Here is a 21213-nt window from a genome sequence, read left to right as displayed (position 1 = left end):
CTTTGGGGAAATGGGGTTTCTATATTATATGGATTGTAAGACTCAGTTGATACATTGGCTGGTTTTGCTAGATTGCTTTCCCTTTTCCCTCTCCTTTTATTTTATTCTTTGTATTCTATGTATTTCAATACATAGGAGAAGAGATCAGGGTGTATTTGGAAATGGTGATCATATAAAAACAAAAGACACAGTTAAGATTTTGTTTAAATGAGGATAGCATTATCTCTGCCACCCCAGTGTCTGTCTGTCTCTGTCTCTCTGTGTCTGTGTCTACCTCTTTCTCTCTCTCTCTCTCTCTCTCTCTCTCTCTCTCTCTCTCTCTCTCTCTCTCTCTCTCTCTCTCTCTCTCTCTCTCTCTCTCTCTCTCTCTCGGCAATTGGGGTTAAGTGACTTGCCCAGCACAGCTGGTAAGTGTCAAATGTCTGAGGCTGGATTTAAACTCAGGTCCTCCTGAATCCAGGGCCGGTGCTCTATCCACTGCACCACTTAGCTGCCCCTGCAATGTCTCTTAAATAGTCATTAAACAATGTTTGCCTAGTATCCCCAAATAGGAAGGTGGTGTTATTGTTTGTTTTGTTTTGTTTTATTTTGTTTTTCCCTAAATAAGCAGATACCTGAGATCTCCATATTATCAGGTCTGGTTCAGGTAAATGCCAGGTAGATTGTTGACTGAATGGAATTCACCATTTTTTAAAAAAAAGAAGCCTAATATTACATTTGCCAACTTAAATTAAATAGTACACCTTCTTATTATTGTTATTGTTTAATCATGTCCAGCTCTTTGTGACTCCATTTGGGGTTTTCTTGCCAGAGATATTGGACTGGTTTTCCATTTTCTTCTCCAGCTCATCTTACAGATGAGGAAAGTGAAGCAAACAGGATGAAGTGACTTGCCCAGGGTCACACAGCTAGGAAGAATCTGAAGTCACATTTGAACTCAAGTCTTCCTGACTCCAGGCCCAGTGCTCTATCCAGTGTGTCACCCAAAGTGCACCTTGTTTTTATTCAAATAAAGTCATTCTTGTGGTTTTATCTTATTCTGTTATAACCATGTTGGATGACAAGAAAGAATGCCCAGGCCTTTTCTGTAGCCAGTAGAACAAATGGGAATTTGTAATTCATTCTAAGGAGGGGGGGGTGGCTAAGGGGCTTTTGTGCTTTCTGCTTTTGAATAGAATGAAAAGTGCTAAAGTCAAGTGATAGAGATCTGATCCTTGCTTTGAGCTTCCAGCATGACACTTATTGTGAAATGCTGGAAATCAGAGAAACGAATCAGGTGTGATTGGATTCAGAAGTCTGCAGTGGTCTCTAGAAAGTCCTTGAAATCACTGTTGTAAATGTAAGTAAGCCCCACTGACCACAATGTCTTAGTTGGGAATGAGACTCCCAAGAAATAACCCAGTTCTGTGCCAGATGGTTAGCATGTAGGCAAAGATGGCAGAGCAGAAGGTAGAGACATGAGGGCAAGGTCTTGGACAATGGGCTGAAGGAATGGAGACATTTTGTTATGAAAAACAAATCCATGCATTTTGCCATTTTCATATTTGAAAGTTTGAGTTTGAATCAATTTAAAGGCAATGAATGACAAAACATTATGTATATATGCATATGCATATAGATGTATTTTTTCCTCTGATGCTCCAATATTTGCCTCCCTTCCTAATGGAAACATTTAACAAGTTTGATCTTTATAGTCTGGTTTTATAAAGAAAAAAACTAATGGAAATAATATAATAACATTTATAAACAAAATAAAATATCCAAAGAATAGTTTATAGATCCTATCTAGGAGAAAATTGAATTTGTGACATGAGCTGAAGTCCAGGTATATTGAGGTGAAAAAGCTTTTTTTCTGATAGAAGAGTGATTTTTAAGCAAGAAGGGATGACATATATCCCGAAGACATTTTACAGAAATATATTTTTAATTGCCATAGACTCATTTGGTTGAGCAGCCCTGCGGGTATTGCATTTAAGTAATGAACCTCAAATTTTCTTAAGATAGTAGGGGCTATTAATTCAGTCTTACTTCAGACAAGTAAACTGAAATGCTCTGAATACTGCCTGATGTTCTGGGGTCTCAGGTCAGACATCAATGCTTTGCTCTTACTGCTAACCCAAATCATTTTTGACAATGGCTAAGATCGGTGAACCATATGGAATTGATTCAGGAAGATTGTTTACTAGATCCATTCTTACCCTCATAAAATCTGGGTACCCAAGGAGATAGTCACAGGTGATCATTCGGCCTCTGCTATTCACAGGGGAAATCCTCAGTCTTCCTAGGCAGCTCACTACCCTTTGGGACAAATGTGGGTTTTCTTTACCCAGAGCCAAATCTACCCATATCTTTATCTTCCACCCATGGCTTTTAGTTCTTCCCTCTAGGGCCAAGCAGAACACTGATCTTCCTCCTCCAGATTAACCTTCAAATGCTTGAAGAAGGTACCTCACATGCTCCATCCTATGCCCTCCAAGAGGTTTTCTCTTCTCCAAATTAAACGTCCAAGTTACTTCAAATGATATCAAATGATAGCCCTTGGGTGCTAGGTACACAATGTAATATCTAAAATGTGTCACCCAGAATTAGCCATAATACTACAGCTATAGGATGACAAGAGCAGAATACAGTAGGATTATCATCATCCTAGGTCCCAGTTACTCCCTCTCCCTTAATCACATGAGGTTTCTTGGCTGCTATGTTTATTCACGTCAATCTTGGGATAAAGTTGTCAACAAGCATTTATTAAGTGCCATCTATATGCAAGGCACTTACTATATGCTGAGAATACAAAGACAGACAATAATAATTAATGCTGCTGCTGATGATGATAAATTATGCCTGCCCTCAAGAAGCTCCCAGTTAATGGGGAAGACTAAAACCTCAATTTTTTAAAAAAATGTAAATTGTGAATTTAGTAATTACCAACAAACATAAATATTTCAATATATGATGAATAAGAGAAAGGATTGCATAAGAAACTGAGTTTCTGTTTCTACATTTTTTCTTCGATAACATATAGGTATATGTATGTGTGTCTATAGACACACACACACACACACACACATATATATGTATACGATAGCTAGCTATCTCTACAAGAGATTCCAAAAGTCTTAATGCAGTTTTAAATTATTAAGGCCCACATATATGTATGTCTTCATGTATATAGAGTATGTATGGGTATATATTTGTGTGCATTTGTATATGGATTACTTCTTGGTGCAGTGGAGAGCATTAACCTCAGGCCAAGAAGAGATAGGTCCAAGTCCCCAATACATTCCTACCTTCCCTGGCTGCCTTCTAGGCACATCCCAACTTCTACATCCTCCATGAGGTATTTCTTGATTTCCACTGGTCTTACTCTGTTCTCCTCACTGAAATCATTGCATTTATTTTTTATTCTTTTTCAATTAACAAATTCGCTCTCTCAACCTCCACCCCGTCCCAACTCCCTTGCCCCCTCAAAAAAAAAAGGAAAAAAAAAAACCCCAACACTACTAGGAGCTAGTATTTGGACTGCCAGTCCAAGCCAAACAAATTCCTTTAGCATTTATTTTGCATTTTGTTTTCTGTGTACCATGAGACAGTGAGGTGTGTGATGAATAGATTGCCAGTCTGAAAAATAGGAAGACCTGGGTACAAGGTGAACTCATTTTAGTTTTTACTGTCATAGACAATTCTTAGACTCTAAGCTTCAGAGAAGGTTTTGACACTGTCCTGCTTTGTGAAAATCTTTTCACTTAGAGTTTCCTGTACCACTGATACTACAGGTACAGTGCTTAATGTACACACACACACACACACACACACACACACACACACACACACACAAATAGGCTGTACAGCACATTGGAATTGGAATCAGGAAGACCTGTGTTTGAATCCTGCCTCAGACAGTTATAAGTGAATGACCCCTGGCCAATCTTTTAATGCTTTTCAGTCTCAGCTTCCTTAACTGTAAAATGAGAGTAACAAGAGTACCTACTGGGCAGCTAGGTGGCACAGTGGATAAAGCACAGGCCCTGCATTCAGGAGGACCTGAGGTCAAATCCAGCCTCAGACACTTGTCACTTAATAGCTGTGTGACCCTGGGCAAGTCACTTAACCCTCATTGCCCTACAAAAAAACAAAAACAAAAAACAAGAATACCTACCTCCCAGGATTATTGTATAGATCAAATGAGACTTAATATGTAACTTTGTAAAGGCTGACTATTATTATATATGTAGTTATGAACATGCATGTATACAGATGTATTTAGTTTGATAAGACAGTAACAAAATTATAATAAAATTTCAGACCTTGTTCAGATGATTACAATTTAGCTTTAACTAGTTGCAAACCATAACCAAGTTCCTTAAGTAGCCTGAGCCTCACTTTCTTCATCTGTAAAATAAGGAATCTCACCTCAGTGACCTCCGAGTTTCCTTCCAATCCTACAGTTCTTTGTCCCCATGTGTTTTTTCATACTTGAAATCAACACGCTTTTTGGCAGTGGGTGAGAAATCTTTCTGGGTCACAATAGTTTGTAACTAGTCTCCCATTCCAGTCTCCTATTAATAAAAATTTATGTTGTCAGCAGGAGACGTGAAGGGTATGCCAATAGGCAGAGGTCAGGTAGGAAAATGGGATTTCTCAGTCTGTTAGCCAGTCAATAGCTCTGTTCCTGTGTGTGTTCGTGTGTGTTTGTGAGTGTATGGGGGGAGGTGTTACAAGTCTCCAGCCTCCCTCTGCCCCTCACTTCAGATGAAGCCATTTGGCTAGTAATGATTATCAGGCTGGCATAGGACTAGTTTATGACTCAGTTACTCATTTCCATTGAGGCTCCCAAGGCAGCAGGTAGCATTTAACCATGTTCCCCAACACAGCCTTCAGGACAAGCACCCTTTACATCCAAACAAGTCATCATCTCTACTTGGGGCAGGAGTTTCCAGATCTTTCTGAAGATGAGCATTTTCAACGCCACCTGCAGCACTGCGGTCCCCTTGGCCATAGTCATATGCATGATGAGAAGCAGTGGATAAAACGCTGGAGTTCAGAAAGCTTGGACAAACTGCCTCAGTTTCCTCCTCTGTAAAATGAGGAAATTAGCTTAGGAAGCCTCTAAGATCCCTTCCAGGGCAAGCATTACTATATCACTGATCTCATGATCATAGTCACCCTCCAACATTTACTGTATAATAGTAGCTAACATTTGCATAGCTCTTATTTCAGGCCAGGCACTGTGTTTCTTAACTCATTTGATCCTGCCAACAATACTGCGAGGTAGCTACTATTATAACCTCCATTTTATAGATGAGGAAGCTCAGTTAGACAGAGGTTAAGTGATTTTCCCAGGGTTTCAGGGCTTGTGTCTGAGGCTGGATTTGAATTCAGGTCTTCGTGGCTCCTGGCCTAGTGTTCTATCTACTGTAACCCCCAAATAATCCAAAGAGACCATCCCTACCCTCAAGGAGCTTTTTCTTTTTTGTTTGTTTGTTTGTTTGTTTGTTTGTTTGCGGGGCAATGGGGTTTAAGTGACTTGCCCAGGGTCACACAGCTAGTAAGTGTCAAGTGTCTGAGGCCGGATTTGAACTCTGGAACTCCTGAATCCAGGGCCAGTACTTTATCCACTGCGCCACCTAGCTGCCCCCCTCAAGGAGCTTTTAATCTAATGGGCCACAAATTCAAAATAAGATGCTGCTTGGATTTCTGTTACCTCCTATTTGTTTTGGTGTTTTTAGAGACAGGTAAGAACCCAACAGATTTGAAAGTAAATCGAGAGCATTATTTTACTTTCTCTTCAATCCCATCCATCAATCACTTTGTTTAAGCATCTTACACAAGGTGCTATGGATACTAAGACAAAATGAAAAAGTCCTTGAATTAAAGGAACATACACTCCACCAAGGTAAATACAACATTTAGATAGATAATTACAAAATATGTTGAGGAGAGAAGCACCACCAACTAGGGATGTCAGGAAAGGATCCCCATAGGAAGTGCCACCTAAACTCAGGCTTAAAGGAAACTCAAGATCTGAGAGGTAGAAGAGAAGAAGAAGGACATTCTAGTCATATGGAGCAGCTAATGCAAAGAACTGGAGGAAGAAGATGGAATCCTGAGTTCAAGAAGCAGCAGGTATGCTGGATAAAAACAATCATGCTTGAGAAGAAAGTGGGCGGCATATGGAGAAATAAAAGGCCCTTAAAAGCAAAATATTAGGATTTATCAACTAAATTGTATAATGCTTCCCTTACCACACTCCTCAGTTCAGCCTAACTCTCAGCACTCCATCTTCCATCTCTATTGGATGTTGTTCAAGGCAGGAATGTCGTTACTCATCACCTGCAGCTCTTAGAAACCTTTGTTCCCAAGGGGCAGCTAGGTGGTGCAGTGGATAAAGCAACAGCCCTGGATTCAGGAGTACCTGAGTTCAAATTCGACCTCAGACAGTTGATTCTTACTAGCTGTGTGACCATGAACAAGTCACTTAACCCTCACTGCCACGCCGCCCCCAAATCCTTTGTTCCCTTCATAATTGAACTCAATAGATACCTTCTACACAAAGCCTTTCCTCACACATATTCACATCAACTTCTATCACCCTCTCCCCCAATTTACCTTGTATTTATTATGTACACATGTGGTCCCCCCCCCCCACCGCCATAGAATCTAAGCTCCCTGGAGACAGAGTCTGTTAATTTCTTTTAATCTTTTCATCTCCAGCATCTAGCTCAGTGTCTGGCAGATAGTAAGCACTTAATAAATGCTTGTTTCTTGATTGATTCCAGGCTCCATAGGTTCCTGTGGCTAAAAAAGGTATCCCTTCATGGTTAACCTTGTCTGAAAACAGACCTTTATGAACTTAGAGAGGTTGACAGAAAATAGAATGTCCACCTTCTCAGCTGGCATATTACCTGTGAGCACAATGGAAAGACCACAACATTTAGAGACAATGGACTTGGGTTCAAACCCCACGTGTGCTTCTTCTTATCTCAATTACCTTGGTTAAGTCACTTTATTTCTCTTGTCCTCAGTTTCCTCATCTAGCATAATGAAGAGTTGGATCAGATGGCATTTAAGGTCCCAGTTCAAAAATCTGTTTTCCCATAAATTGTGCTCTACTAATATAGCCTTTGACAACCTAAGGTCTGTCTGTCTATCTGTCTGTCTTTATGTATGTATGTCTCTCTCTGTCTCTCTGTCTTTTTCTCTCTCTGTCTCTGTCTCTGTCTCTCTCTCTCTCTCTCTCTCTCTCTCACACACACACACACACACACACACACACATACACATACACACACACCACAATGAGGCATATAAAATGAACTTTAGAATAGCAAAGTATACAATTTGAATTTCCCTACAAGGAAAGCTGAGCTCTCTAGGCTCAATGCTTTGGAATTGCCATTCTGGAGAAGACTGAGAATAAGGAGATCAAATTAGTTAATATTTAAAGAAATTAATTCAGTCTATTCACTGGAAGGTCAAATACTGAAGCTAAAATACTTTAGCTATATAATGGGAAGACAAGACTCATTGGAAAAGCCCCTGATGTTGAGAAAGATTGAAGGCAAGAAGAAAGAGGATGGCAGAAGATGAAATGGGTAGATAATGCCAAGGAAGCAACAAAAATGAGTTTGGACAGACTTTGGGAGATAGTGGAGGACAGACGGGCCATGTGTGCTATGGTCCATGGGGTGACAAAAAGTTGGACACAATTGAACAAATGAACAACAACAATAGTAGTTTAGAAATGGAGCAAGAATGGCAAATCAGTAGTCCATGCAGTTTGGATGAACACAATTCTAAGAAAGCTGAATGGGTTATATGATCTGGTTTAGCTTTAAGGACTAAAGAGACAGGCTGCAGCTGTTTGGGCCCCAAAGGCTATATTACAGCTTAGAATAAATTAGTCAGGATGCTCCCCCCACCCCTGCCCTTTTTCTCCCTCAAAAACAAAGAAACAAAAACCTCACATAACAATTTTTAACAATTATGCCTTGGAAGTTGTTGTGTGTACCTTTTCAGTCTTGATTTACAACTGAGATCAGACACATAACCACTTAGGCATTGAGTGACTATTCATCCTAAATAGGTGGAAGAATTTCCAGTTTGTCCTGTCTCCAAAAGTGTTGTTATGGTGAGACTCTTGTCCCCTCCTGCAATGCCAAGTAGCTCAGATGGACTGAAATTCAGATAAGCATTTAGGCTTCTGAAAACTACTAGAAAATTAACCTCCAGGTTTTCCTAGCAACTGTTGTGACCTCAAATCCTTTGGCTTTGCCTAGATTTTTCCATAGACCCACGAATTGCCAATTTTTCTTTGTATGCTTAGCTTTTCAGAAAACACATTTTTTTAATTGAAAGCCAGAATTAGTATGTGTTTCTCAGAGCCAAAATATCCTGGTTTCCTTGGTTCCTGATCTTCCATTTCAGCCAAGCTTTTCCCATTGTCTTGAAATTACTTTTTAACAAAGTAATAAAACTTAAGTTTTAAAGGAAAGCTTTGAGCTCAGTGTGCTTTCCTGCAGAAACAGGGACTTGTTTTTATAAACCATTTCTTTAATAGCTGTAAAGCCTCTAGGTGTTTTAATATAGTTTGGCTTTGAAATATAGTACTTTCACATTTAGAGTCAAGTGCTTACCAACTCATAAAGGATTATCTGGCCTATGTTAACTGACTGCCATCTTAGCCCTGTCTCTTCTACCTCTAAGTGCCCTAGTCACAAGTCACTTTTGATCTCTGGGCCTCAGTTTCCTCATTTGTAAAATGAGGGGTTTTAAGCAATCACCTCTAAGTTTCCTTCTAGCCCTGGATCAGTGGCTTCAGAATTTGCAGACCATATTATCTGGGAGAACCTCCCAAAGAAGTACTGATAAAAAGACAAGAAATCAAGAGGAGAAGGGGTGGTTGCAAGATTTCTAGATGTCCTGAACAAGATGATGCTACTGTCAAAAGAATTAGGGTATCTAGTGTGTTATTTCAGGGGAAGAAGGATAGCCTTAATTATTGGCCTATTTCTTTTGGCAATTAATTTATTTTCCTAAAATGTGTTAATGAGAACATTAAGTGACATGTCACATCGTGTGTTAATGAGAAGTCCTGTATAGAATTCTTCATTCTTGAATCCTTTCCAGTCATCAGATAACCTTCAAATAAATTATTCCAGGTTGGAAACTCATCCTTGGCTTGTAGCAGGATATCTAGCGTGATAGGAAGCATAGAGGACACAGGAATTTTCTATTCCTGGTCTTATATTTGACTGGTATTTTCTCCCAACTTTTCCCAGTTTATCTGCCCACTTTAAACTTTAGCTTCCTACTCAACATACACATAATGATATGATACTCTGGGTGTAATATCAGGAACTTTGGTAGAGTATTGTAAAATACGGAGAGTAAAGACTCTGTTATCCCTGTGACTACAGCAAAATGGCCTTTGGCTGGCTGAAGGACTTAGAAGCTTCTCATTCACAATACCTCTTATCTACAGCTTTTCAATTACCAGTGAGATTCACAGCCTTAGTTGAAAATAGGTCTTCTGAACCAAATAATGGCTATCTCAGTATCAGTCGGGAAGGGGAAGAGGAAAGGAATAAGCATTTATATAGCATCTACTACATGCCAGCCACTGTGCTAAGTGCTTTACAAACCTCTCTCTTTATGAAATTTATTCTTAATTTGTAGCATTCTTTTCTTTTTAAATTGTGAGTTCCCGATTTTATCCTTCCTTCCCACTCCTCCCCCACCCCTAAGAAGCGAAATATGTCAATAGTGTGTGAAGTCATGCAAAATACTTCCATATTAGCCATATCATAAAAGGAAGGAAGGAAGGAAGGAAGGAAGGAAGGAAGGAAGGAAGGAAGGAAGGAAGGAAGGAAGGAAGGAAGGAAGGAAGGAAGGAAGGAAGGAAGGAAGGAAGGAAGGAAGGAAGGAAGGAAGGATAAAAGGTAAGTCAGAAAAGAAAGAAAGAATAACAAATGAACAACAATGATAGTAGGAGTGCAAAATTATGTATGGACAGTGGAGTTTCTAATCAGCACCAGCTGTACCCAATCCCAACAAAGGGCCCCCTTAATCTCTTTCTGGTCATTTGTCTGATGATGTGCATTTTATACAAACGTATATAAGGTGAGTGTGTTTTGTACACAATATATATGCATATGTTTTATATACACATTTAACTATTATATACCAATGGGAAACCCCAAATCACATTTATTTAGGAATGAAGTCTTGTATTAGTATTGAGTAAAGTAATTTTACCAAATTATCTTTCAGTTTTGTTGATGGCTTTAAATGCCAAATGTTTTGTGTGACTACTCACCCAACAATTGCAGAATTAAATACTTTCCATCTGACTTGACCAAATGATCTCTCACTGCTCCCGTTCCCATTAACGAAGGAAACAGATAGACTGAAGCCAAGGTCCAACTGTTCATTGGCTGAACAAAGCTAAGAAGTGCATTTGCCTTCATAGACCTACCTCAATGAAGAAGGTTCTCTCCGGAGCTCTTAGATTACTCTTATTATAATCATTAGCATTAATCTTAGCACCCAAGTGCATTTAGGATTCTTCAAATTATTTAGCTCGTATTTCGTAGGAGCTAAACATTTGAGAATGATATTGAAATTATTCTCTTCATTGGACTAGGAGGAAGATGGACCATTTCCATGGTTAAAAAATAAAAATGAGAAAAACATATGGGATGCCCTAAGAACTTAGTGAATCACTCTTTTTGAGACCACCTGTGATTCATGTGTCTCAGCATATTTCCATGCCTATGTTGTCATTATTACTATTCTCTGGTCCATTCATTAAAATATTCCCAGAAGTGTGTAGGGAGAAGAGAATACCATATCTCTATGCTTTCTTAGAATCATAGAATTCTTTCTCTAAACCAAAAGGAAGGTTTAGGAGATTATGGTAGAATCCAACCTACTTTAAGCTGGCAAACTCTTTAGTTACTACATGAGGATTCTCGCCATACCTTCCCCACCTCCCACTATTCACTATAAAAAAGTAGTAGGTTTTGCTTTAAAAGCAATTGGGGGCAGCTAAGTGGGAAAGTGGAAAAGCACCCGCCCTGGATTGAGGAGAACCTGAGTTCAAATCTGGCCTCAGAGACTTGACACTTACTAGCTGTGTGACCCTAAGCAACTTACTTAACCCTTATTGTCCCACCAAAAAAAAAAAAAATAATAAATAAATAAAGCAATTGGTTTAAAAATGGTGCTTGAAATGGAGAATTGTGAACAACTATTTATTTCTTCAATTTACATGTGTAAGTAAAGAGTACTAAAATTTACTTTTTATGTAGATGGAATGTTTCCCCAGCAAGTCTCCTTGAAGGATGAATACTTCTTCACTTTTGCCCTTGTGACCTCAGCACTTAGCACAAGTGCTTTGGGCATAGAATGTACTTAATAAATATGTGTTGAATTGAAATGAAATAAGCAGAGAGTAGTTAGCTGGCCTCAATTTAGATTCCAAAGAACAGTCTCAGAATGTCCCTAGGTATATAATTGGCCAATTGTATGGGAAATGCAATGCCCATGCAAGTCAGGATCCAAGGCACCACCCAAGCTTGATTCAGAAGGTAGTCAGTACATGGCAAACTGGACAAAAGTATAAAAGATTAGGCTATCCACTGATCAAACTAGAGGATCACTAATTTCCTCACCTATAAAATTTGGGACCAATGAGGTTAAAGATCAAGCAGAAGATGGAATCTTTACTACAATGACAACAAGCTTTGTTCGCTGCCAAGGCTCCTGGTAGTCTGGAAGAACATCAGAAGTAGCCCGTAGAATCATGTAGCAAGGATATCCCGCATCAACTGATTTCAAGGATTGAGAATAGTTAGCCTGAATATCTAACATGAGGTATGGGGGAGGGGCACAGGTAGGTCACAATATGGCAGGTATGATAGCTATCTAGAAGTATTTAGAGGGCTTTCTTCTAGAAGACTGATTAGACTTCTGATTATCTAACTAGGGGAATAGCACCAAAAATGGAAAGTACACTAAACACTAAAAATGAGAGCTATTCCAAAGTAAAATGGGCTTAGTGATTCCACTGGGCTGCCTGAAAAGGTGGTGAATCCCCACCTCCCCAGAGATAGTCAAACAGAGGCTTTACTTATCTCTTAGTTTGTTTTAGTAGGGACTACTTTCTTTTATGAGTGGGTCTAGGTGGCCAGTGAGATTTCCTTCTGACTCTGAGATTCTATTTAAAAATAATAGGTTTAAAAATTAGTACTTGAAATGTAAACTGAGTACAATTATTTGTATTTACCAGTACTTAGCACAGTGTCTAGCACATAGTAGGACCTTGATAAATACTTATTGACTTGACCCTAACAATTCCAACAAGCTATTCAAAAGTAGAATGGGTTCCTCCTCACTAATGGTATGGATAAAGTACTGGGCTTGGAGTCAGGAAAACTTGGGTTCAAATCCCATCCCACGTAACTTTTCTGTGCTTCAGTTTCCTCCTCTGTAAGATGAAGGTGTTGGACTCCGTGGCCTCTTCCACCATCTAACTCTATGATCCTCTGCTTTTCAGGCAAAGACTGGATAGATGGATGACTTTGTGAATAGATTGTGAAAGGGATTCTTTTCTGGAGAATGGTTGCATTAGATGGTCTCTGAGATCCCTTCAGAGCATGAAATTCTGCCATTCTGTAATACTGGGAGAGCTGCCTTTCTAAGCAGCAGAGAATACAGTGGTTATTTCCTTCCTCCATCATTTCTTGATGTCTTGATAGCCAAAACCTAAACCTTTGTCACCTCTCATACATCTACAAGTTAAGAAAAGGACACACACACACACACACACACACACACACACACACACTTTTAACCCATCCTAACATCCAACCCTAAACATCCTCTATGCTCAGAAAACTGAAGTTGAATTTATGGAAAACAATATTGTGCCTAGCACTCATTCAAGGAAAGAGGATTAAAAATCACTTTTCTCTATATGCACTGTGACAGTTTCACTTTGTTCCAAGTGATTTTCCTCTTTGTGAGACACTGGAGTTTGTAAACAAGCTATAATGCTTGGTAATTACAGAGCAGTGATTTCATGGCAACAGCTCAAGGTAGAGAGGGATAAACAGGGTACAAAAATCCATTTCCTCCATACTTTCCCAAGAAGACACAATAAGGAAATCAGACAAAATCCGTGTTAAGATCATGTTAAGATTATAAATTAAAATCAAAGCCATATTATACATGAAGCTCAACCCAGCAACATGTAAAGCAAAGCATCAAAAATTAGTGTCTGATCACACCCTCTAGCACATGCCTGTTTTGTCCCAGATCTGACCACCTAATCGGTCACCATCAACTCTGGCTACTTAAAGAAAACATTTAGAAAGGATTAGCATGTGCCTTTAAGCAAGTTGTTTAACTCAGTTTAAGGTAGGGACTCCAGTCTTCTCAAATGACCTTCCTGCCTCTGAAACCCCCACTGCCTGTGGGAGGTTGGGTAAGAGGCTTATCTGCTCTGGGCCTCAGTTTCTTCACTTGCAAAATGAAGGGCTTGTATTAGAATAACCCTAGGGTTGCGGGGCAGCTAGGTGGCACAGTGGATAGAGCACTGGCCCTGGAGTCAGGAGTACCTGAGTTCAAATCTGGCCTCAGGCACTTAATACTTACTAGCTTTGTGACCTTGGGCAAGTCACTTAACCCCAATTGCCTCACTTAAACAAAAATAATAAGAATAGCCCTAGGGTCCCTTTGAGCTCAAGATCTAGGATCCTCTAATTCAGTTTGCCCTATCACCATTAATGGGAGTACATCCTTCAAAGATGTAGCTTGTAGCTGATCATGGGCCGCTAGATGTCGCCATAGTGGATAGAGCACTGGGCCTGAAGCCTGGAAAATTCATCTTCATGAGCTCAAATCCATCCAGCCTCAGACACTTCCTAGCTATGTGACCCTGGGCGGGTCACTTAGCCCTATTTACCTCAGTTTCCTCATCTGTAAAATGAGCTGAAGAAGGAAATGGCTAACTCTTCGAGTATCTCTCCGGAGAAACCCCCAAATGGAGTTAATTAATCAGACATAACTGAAAATGACTGAATAACAATAACATAGTTGATCCTTGCCTGACTGTCCTGGGCCACTTACATACGCATCCACATCAACCTATAACATGGGGTCCACTCAATTTTCCGGGAGCCTTCCTGTAGCTTTTGACATTAAACTGATACTGATGGATTGACATTAGCGTTCTCCCAGTGCATTTTTCTTCCCTCCTCATTCTCTTTACAGTTAGTCTCTGTCTTTCTGTCTCTCTCTATGTGTGTGTACATATATGTATATGTGCATGTATAAATACACACACATATTATAAAGACATATATACACATACACAGACTTTTCCCCCCTCATTAGAATGCAAGCTTCTTGAGAGCAGAGACTGCTTTGCTCTTTGTATTTGTATAGCATTGTGCGTGGAGCATAATGGGCACTTCAAAAATACTTATTGACCAATTAATTGATTATAAAGGTTTTTGTATATACAAGGGTTCTCAAAAGTCTTAGTGCAAAGCTGCATTAAGACTTTTAGGACATCTTGTATTACCCAAGATACTACTACTATCACCAGCAGCAGGAGCACCATCACCACCTTCACCATCATTAGTATATATACTTCAAAGTTTACAAAGCATTTACCAAATGTTACCTCATTTGAGCCTCACAACAACTGTAGGGGAGAGGTGCTATGATTATACCCGTTTTGTAGTTGAGGAACCCGAGTCAGAGGAAAGCTGTCACTTGCCCAGGTATACCTGAGGCTGGATTTGAACCCAGATCTTCCAGACTCCAGGTCCAGCCTTCAATCCCCTTTGACAATCTATAGCTTATGACACACACATCACTTAACTCATGATCAGTCTCTTTTATTTTCTCATATTTCCATGGGTACTTGGACTTTCCTTAGACAAAATAGTGAAGTGAGGGGGCAGCTAGGTGGCATGGTGGATAAAGCACCAGCCTTGGATTTAAGAGGACCTGAGTTCAAATCCAGCCTCAGACACTTGACACTTAGTAGCTGTGTGACCCTGGGCAAGTCACTTAAATCTCATTGCCCTGCAAAAACAAACAAAAAACCATACAAACAAAATAGTGAAGTGAAATTTGTCTTCTTTTTGCCCATCTCACCATAGCTTCATCTCCCGCTCTTATCCTTTTAGGCAGCTGGATGGTGTAGTGGGAAAGGGGACTGGCTGGACCTGGAGACAGGAAGCCCTGAGTTCAAATCCAGCCTCAAACATACCTACCAGCTGCATGACCTTGAGCAAGTCATTTAATCTGTGACTACCTCAATTTCCTCTTCTACAAAATGGGAATAATAGTACCAAGGTTCTGGGAAGACAAAATGGGATAATATTTGTAAAGCATTTTGTACATCTTAAAAGCTCTCTATAAAGGTTTGCCACACTATTGTCATTTATTGAGCATGTACTACGTACCTGGCATCACACCAGGCACTTGGCATATGAAAGCAGAGAATGAAACCATTTCTACTCTCAAGAAGATCATATTCCAATGGGGAGGCCACAAGTACAAATATGAGTATGTACAGAATAAAAACAAAGAAAATACCCTTGGATGTGTACAATGTAGTTAAAGAGGGAAGTCTTTGGCAATGGAGAGAAATCAAGGAAGGCTGCATGCAGAGGGTAGTGCTCAGCCTCTTGGAGGCAAAGAGATATTCTATAAGGTGAGCTGGGAGTGCCTTCCACGTCTATGAAAGATAGGAGGTACAAGGAATAGACAGAAGGCCACTTTGTCCTAAATCCCATTAGAACATTTCAGAAGACATCTATCTTTCTTTTGTTTTTGTTTTTGTTTTTTGTTTTTTGTTTTTTGCAGGGCAATGAGGGTTAAGTGACTTGCCCAGGGTCACACAGCTAGTAAATATCAAGTATCTGAGGTCAGATTTGAACCCAGGTACTCCTGAATCCAGGGCCGGTGCTTTACCACTGCGCCATCTAGCTGCCCCCAGAAGACATCTATCTTGATGCCATTATGTATTCCCAGTTTTTCCTTCTACTTCTCCGGATTCTCCTTCTCCTCTACTGTTTGTCATACCCCAATACATGGGAGGGCCTCAAAATCAATCTCATCTCTAAACATTTAGATTCTTTTTTTCTCTCTAGACTCTGTCAGTCAGAAATCTGATTCATTCTCATGATTTTAAATGTGATCCTTTCACGAATGACTCACAAACTGACATCTCTAGCCCTGAGCTCCATCTCTCATCTCTAACCACTCACTAGACATCTCCTTTGTGATGTCCCCTTGACACTCTGCACTCAAGATGTTGAAATCTAATCTCATCATCTCTCCCTTAGATCAGCTCCTTCTCCCAGCTGCCCTCTTTCTCCCAAGGCTGTGAACATCATTCTTACAACCTCCCTGGCTGGAAAGCTGAGACATCTTTTGACTCCATTTTCTATCTTATTCCACATCCCATCAGTCAAGCAACAGGTCCTGTGGTGCCTTCCCTTTGTGATCTCCCTCACATTTATTCCTCTGTTTCTATTTCCTCCACCACTGTCCATGCACAGGCCCTCCTACAGGGCATTTCAGATATTGCTACTATCTCCTCCCTGTATTCTCTCCCTCCCTAAATCATCCCTGTAATACACACACACACACACACACACTGCTATCAACTACTCTTCCAACTAAAACACTTCTTTAAACCCTGCTTGAAAGTCTTTAAGGTCACCCCCTGACCTAATGAAGAGTCCAGATTCCTCATTCTGGCATTCAAGGCCTTCTGTAGTGGCCCCTGTCTAACTTTCCGACCTCATCTACCCATCTTTCCCCTACACAAAACCCTATATTCTGGCCAAGCCAATGTCCTCCTTATTCCTTAAATCTGCTGTGTGGTTTTCTGCCTTTGTGACTTGGTTTGCTACTCACTTGAGAATATTACTTAATTAACTTCCCTTAGCCTCAGTTTTTTTCCTCTGTACAATGGGGATATCACTTCTTTGACAAGGATATCACGAGCCCCAAGTGAAATTATATCTAGAAAGGGCTACGCCAACATTAGAAGGCAGCAGAAACATCAGCTGTCAAAATGGGAATCCTACTGATGATGTAGAATGGAACAACATCATGAGGACACACTGGGATATAGACTTGGGGTCCTGAAGAATACCTCTGTTCTCTGAGACAATCCTCTGGGCCAAAGGAAAGGAGAGCAAATTCTAAAATCTTGGCATTAAAACAAGAACAGTCACCCTCTGGACCTCCAAAATTCCTCTGTCTCATGCTAATCTTTTATCATTATGTCTTTCCCTTTATGTTAATACCCCTAAACCAGTTTTTCATCCCCACCTTGACCTCCGTTCCCTCCCCACCTTAAGCTGTTGTACTGACCATCACCCATGCAGTGGGTGCATTATCCTTCTCTACTTTGACACTTTGAAATCCCATTTCAACTCTACACCATTTTTTACCAAACCCTTAGGTGACTCCCACTCTGACCATTTCACTCCTATTCACATGCTGCTGATCAGACCAAGAGAAAACTATGGAATTATGCTGACAGAGCCAATGCAAACTTATTTTACATCCTCTGACCGGGCCCCTCATTGCAACTAGGCAAGCTTTTTGTTGTTGTCCAATTGTTTCAGTTGTATTTGGCTCTTTGTGCTCTTTGTGACCCCATTTGGGATTTTCTTGGCAAAGATACTGGAGTGGTTTGTCATTTCCTTCTCCAGCTCATCTTACAGATAAGGAAACTGAGGCAAACAGGGTGAAGTGACTTGCTTAGGGTCACAAAGCTAGTAAGTGTCTGAGGCCAGATTTAAACTCAAATCTTCCTGACTCCAGGCCCAGTGCTCCATCTGCTATACCACTTAACAACCTTGGCAATCCTTTTCTACCTTGCTAATTGATTTACTGTATATTGACCACAAGAGTTTTCCCAAATTTAGCATCAGACCTCATTATCAAACTGAAACTACTCTCTCCAAAGTTACCAATGATCTCTTCCCTGCAAAAACCAATGCCCTTCTCTCAGACCTCCTCCTTCTTGTCCTCTTTGAAGTTTTTGACACTGTTGATCACCCTCTTCTCTTGATGCTCTCATCTCCCCAAGTTTCTCAAGACTGCTCTCATGAAGCTCTCCTCCAACATGTTTTCCTTCTCCATCTTCTTTGCTGGATCTTCATTTAGGGCATGCCCCTATCTTTGGGTGTGCCTCAAAACTATCTAGGGCCCTCTCTTCTGTTTGCTCTATGTAACCTCTGTTAGACATATCATTAGCTTCCATGTGTTCAATTATCATCTCAATGCAGATGATTCTGAGGTGTGTATGCTCAGCTCTAGTCATTCTTCTGATCTCTAGAGACATCTCTGCCTTTTGAATATTATGAATTGGACATTCCATAGATATTTCAAGCTCAAAATAGTTCATAATAGAACTCATTTTTTTTTCCCAAAATGTCTCATTGCCATACATTCCTATTACTGAGAAAGGCATCACCACCCTCTCATGTATCAACACTTGCAAATTCAGGGTTATCCTCAACTCCTTACTGATGATCACCCTCAAGTACAATCTATTTTCAAATCTAGCCTTTTCCTAAAACTTGCTTAGCACTGCTTTCTCTTCACCCATACAATTTCCCTTTTTGTATATAGCCCCTGATTTGTCTCCCAATGTTCTTTCTTCCTAATCCAGACCATTCTCCATTTAGCTGTCACATGACCCCACTCTTCCTCAGTTTCCTCACTTGCAAAGTGAAGGGGTTGGATTCATGGCCTGGGAGGCCCCTTATAACTCTAAATCTGTGAGCCTGATAATCATATGGTAGAGTCAAATAAGATATTGAAGGGAAACCCCCAACTCTATGCCCCATTTAGAGCAGACCCACCTCGAGTATGTGAGTCATGTTGTGAGCAGGGCTGGACTTTGGGCCACATGTTTTGCAGTCAGACAATTTACATTTCATCAATGCCTAAATTTATAGGAGCCCACCAAGCCCAACAGGAAGACTATCCTCAGACATGCTGGGGAAATAAAAAACAAAGAACAAACAACAAGGCTATTTTTTGTCTGTTTTAAATTTTTCCATTTGTTTTAGACCTCAAAAGACCCCCCCCCAAAAAAAAAAACTCCACTTCTTTAGAAAAGCATTTCAAATTCAATAAGAATTAAATAATTTTTTTCAAAGGAATAAAAACATGCCTGCCAACACTAAACCTAAAGAAAATTTAGACAGTTAAAAAAGTATAATGTTCATTTCTCATTATAAAAGTGGGCTGGCAGGGAGCTGAATGGTAAACCCAAGACAACCCTGCCCCCAGGGAGGCACTCTCTAGGAGCCAGAGAAGTAGTGGAAGGAGGGCTAGGTATAGAGTCAAGAGACCATAGTTTAGCTTTGCCCCTTGTTAGCTGTTATAACCTTGTTTGAATCTTAGCTTGGCTGAGACTCAGTTTCCGCATCTGTAGAATTAGGGACTTTGATGAGATGGCCTCTGACGTTCTGTCTCACTCTAGGTATCTGATCCTAATAGTTGCTTAGCTCATCTGGACCGTCTTCCTTTCTGTAAGCAGTCTTCCTTTCTGTAAAATAAAGAAGTTTGCCTCAATGAGCTCCCAAGTCTAATAACCTAATAGTCAATCACTCTAGGCCTCTGTTCCCCATATGTAAAGTAAAGGGGGTCCCTCAGTGATCTGCCCATGGTCCAAATAGTGATTTAACATCTTCAGACCCACATTTCCTCATCTACAAAATGAGAGCATTGGATTGCATGGTGTAGGAGACCCCTTCTGTCTCTAGACCTCTGAGCTCAGTACACAGTCACCTCACTTCTGTCTCTGTTTCTTCATCTGTAAAATTGGAGGTCTTCCCAGACTAGTTGTCATTTAACCTCTTCAGACCTGTTTCATCATGTGCAAAGGGAGGGGGTTGAAAAAAAAATCTCTGAGGTCTCTTTAAACTGTAAATCTTTGATTCTAATAGCCACTTCACCTTTCTGGGCCTGTTCACTCAGCTTAAAAATGACAGAGTTGGACCAGATGACCTGTGAGGTCCCCCTTGGCTCTAGATTCATGATTATAATCCTTGCTTAACTTCTCTGGGCCTTGTTTTCCTCCTCTGTCAAATGACGAGGTTGGATTAAATACCGTCTGACATTCCTGCCAATTCTAAGTCTGGGATGTATATCACTAGGGGTGCAACATTAATTCAGGACCTTTGATAAGCCTATTTCTCACAACTTTCTGTGGGGTTACCTTGGCCTTAGAAGCAGAGGTCAGTTTTTGTCATTCTAATTAGACCAAAGTCCTAGAATCATTGTTATTGTTATTGTTCTTCTTCTTATCATCACCACCACCATCACCATCTCAGGTACAAAAGACTTTTCCCTCCAGCCATTGAATTTGATGGAAGTGGGATCCTAGTGGAGAAGAGCTGTCACATTACTTTTTCCTAGGATTCTCTGATAATTATTTTCTTAGCACTTTTTCTTCATAAATGTTTCAATACATGTTAAATAGATTTTTGAAGTTTTCTCCCAACCATACAGATTCAGGATTGTATTTTTCATAATGAAAAACATGGCCTAGGCCTCTTTGACAGAGCTGAGAAGTAGTGAGAACACCAGATGATAGGGACTGGTTTATGAAGTAGAAAAGAACAACATGGAAGCCACATTTCTCTTTCTTGGCATGTCAATATAGATGTGATAAACTTTGATGGGGGTGGAGGTTGTGAGGGTGTGGAGATAAAAAAATCTGACCTCAAAGTCCTGACAAGGAATTAATCATAGAAAGAAAAGGTTTCTTAAATTATAAGATGGGGGTAGGGAGAGGAGAGAAGACAGAGAGAGAGAGAGAGAGAGAGAGAGAGAGAGAGAGAGAGAGAGAGAGAGAGAGAGAGAGAGAGGTTTTATGTTTTGGACATAATAATATTTTTTTTAAATCTGTTTTTTCTTCCTCCCATCTATATCCAGCCTGGCATGGCGTTGACCTATGACCCTACAGCTGCTATACAGAATGGGTAAGTAGTGATATATTTTTCTGTTTTAAAATAACTTTTAATGATGTTTTCTAAGATGTTTGAAATTCTTAAAATATTATGAAGAAAACTATATCAAAAAAACTTATTTTTCCCGCTTTCACCTATGTCTGCCCACTCAAGGGTAGCAACAAGAAACCCTGGGCAAAACACTTCTTAC

The 21213-nt window shown here is 40.1% G+C and overlaps 1 protein-coding gene across 3 annotated transcripts in view; it reads left to right on the top strand.

Annotated features, from left to right (window-relative positions):
* Positions 1 to 21213, top strand: part of RBMS3 (RNA binding motif single stranded interacting protein 3) — a 1425793-nt gene that overhangs the window by 1267654 nt on the left and 136926 nt on the right. For all 3 annotated transcript variants that reach the window (XM_043965565.1, XM_043965567.1, XM_043965566.1), the window contains one exon: positions 20989 to 21035. In XM_043965565.1, coding sequence (XP_043821500.1) covers positions 20989 to 21035 — 47 coding nt within the window. The remainder of the gene's footprint in view (positions 1 to 20988; positions 21036 to 21213) is intronic.

Source organism: Dromiciops gliroides, chromosome 5 (assembly GCF_019393635.1).
Source record: "Dromiciops gliroides isolate mDroGli1 chromosome 5, mDroGli1.pri, whole genome shotgun sequence".
NCBI lineage: Eukaryota > Metazoa > Chordata > Mammalia > Microbiotheria > Microbiotheriidae > Dromiciops > Dromiciops gliroides.
This window is presented reverse-complemented; position numbering and strand designations above follow the sequence as displayed.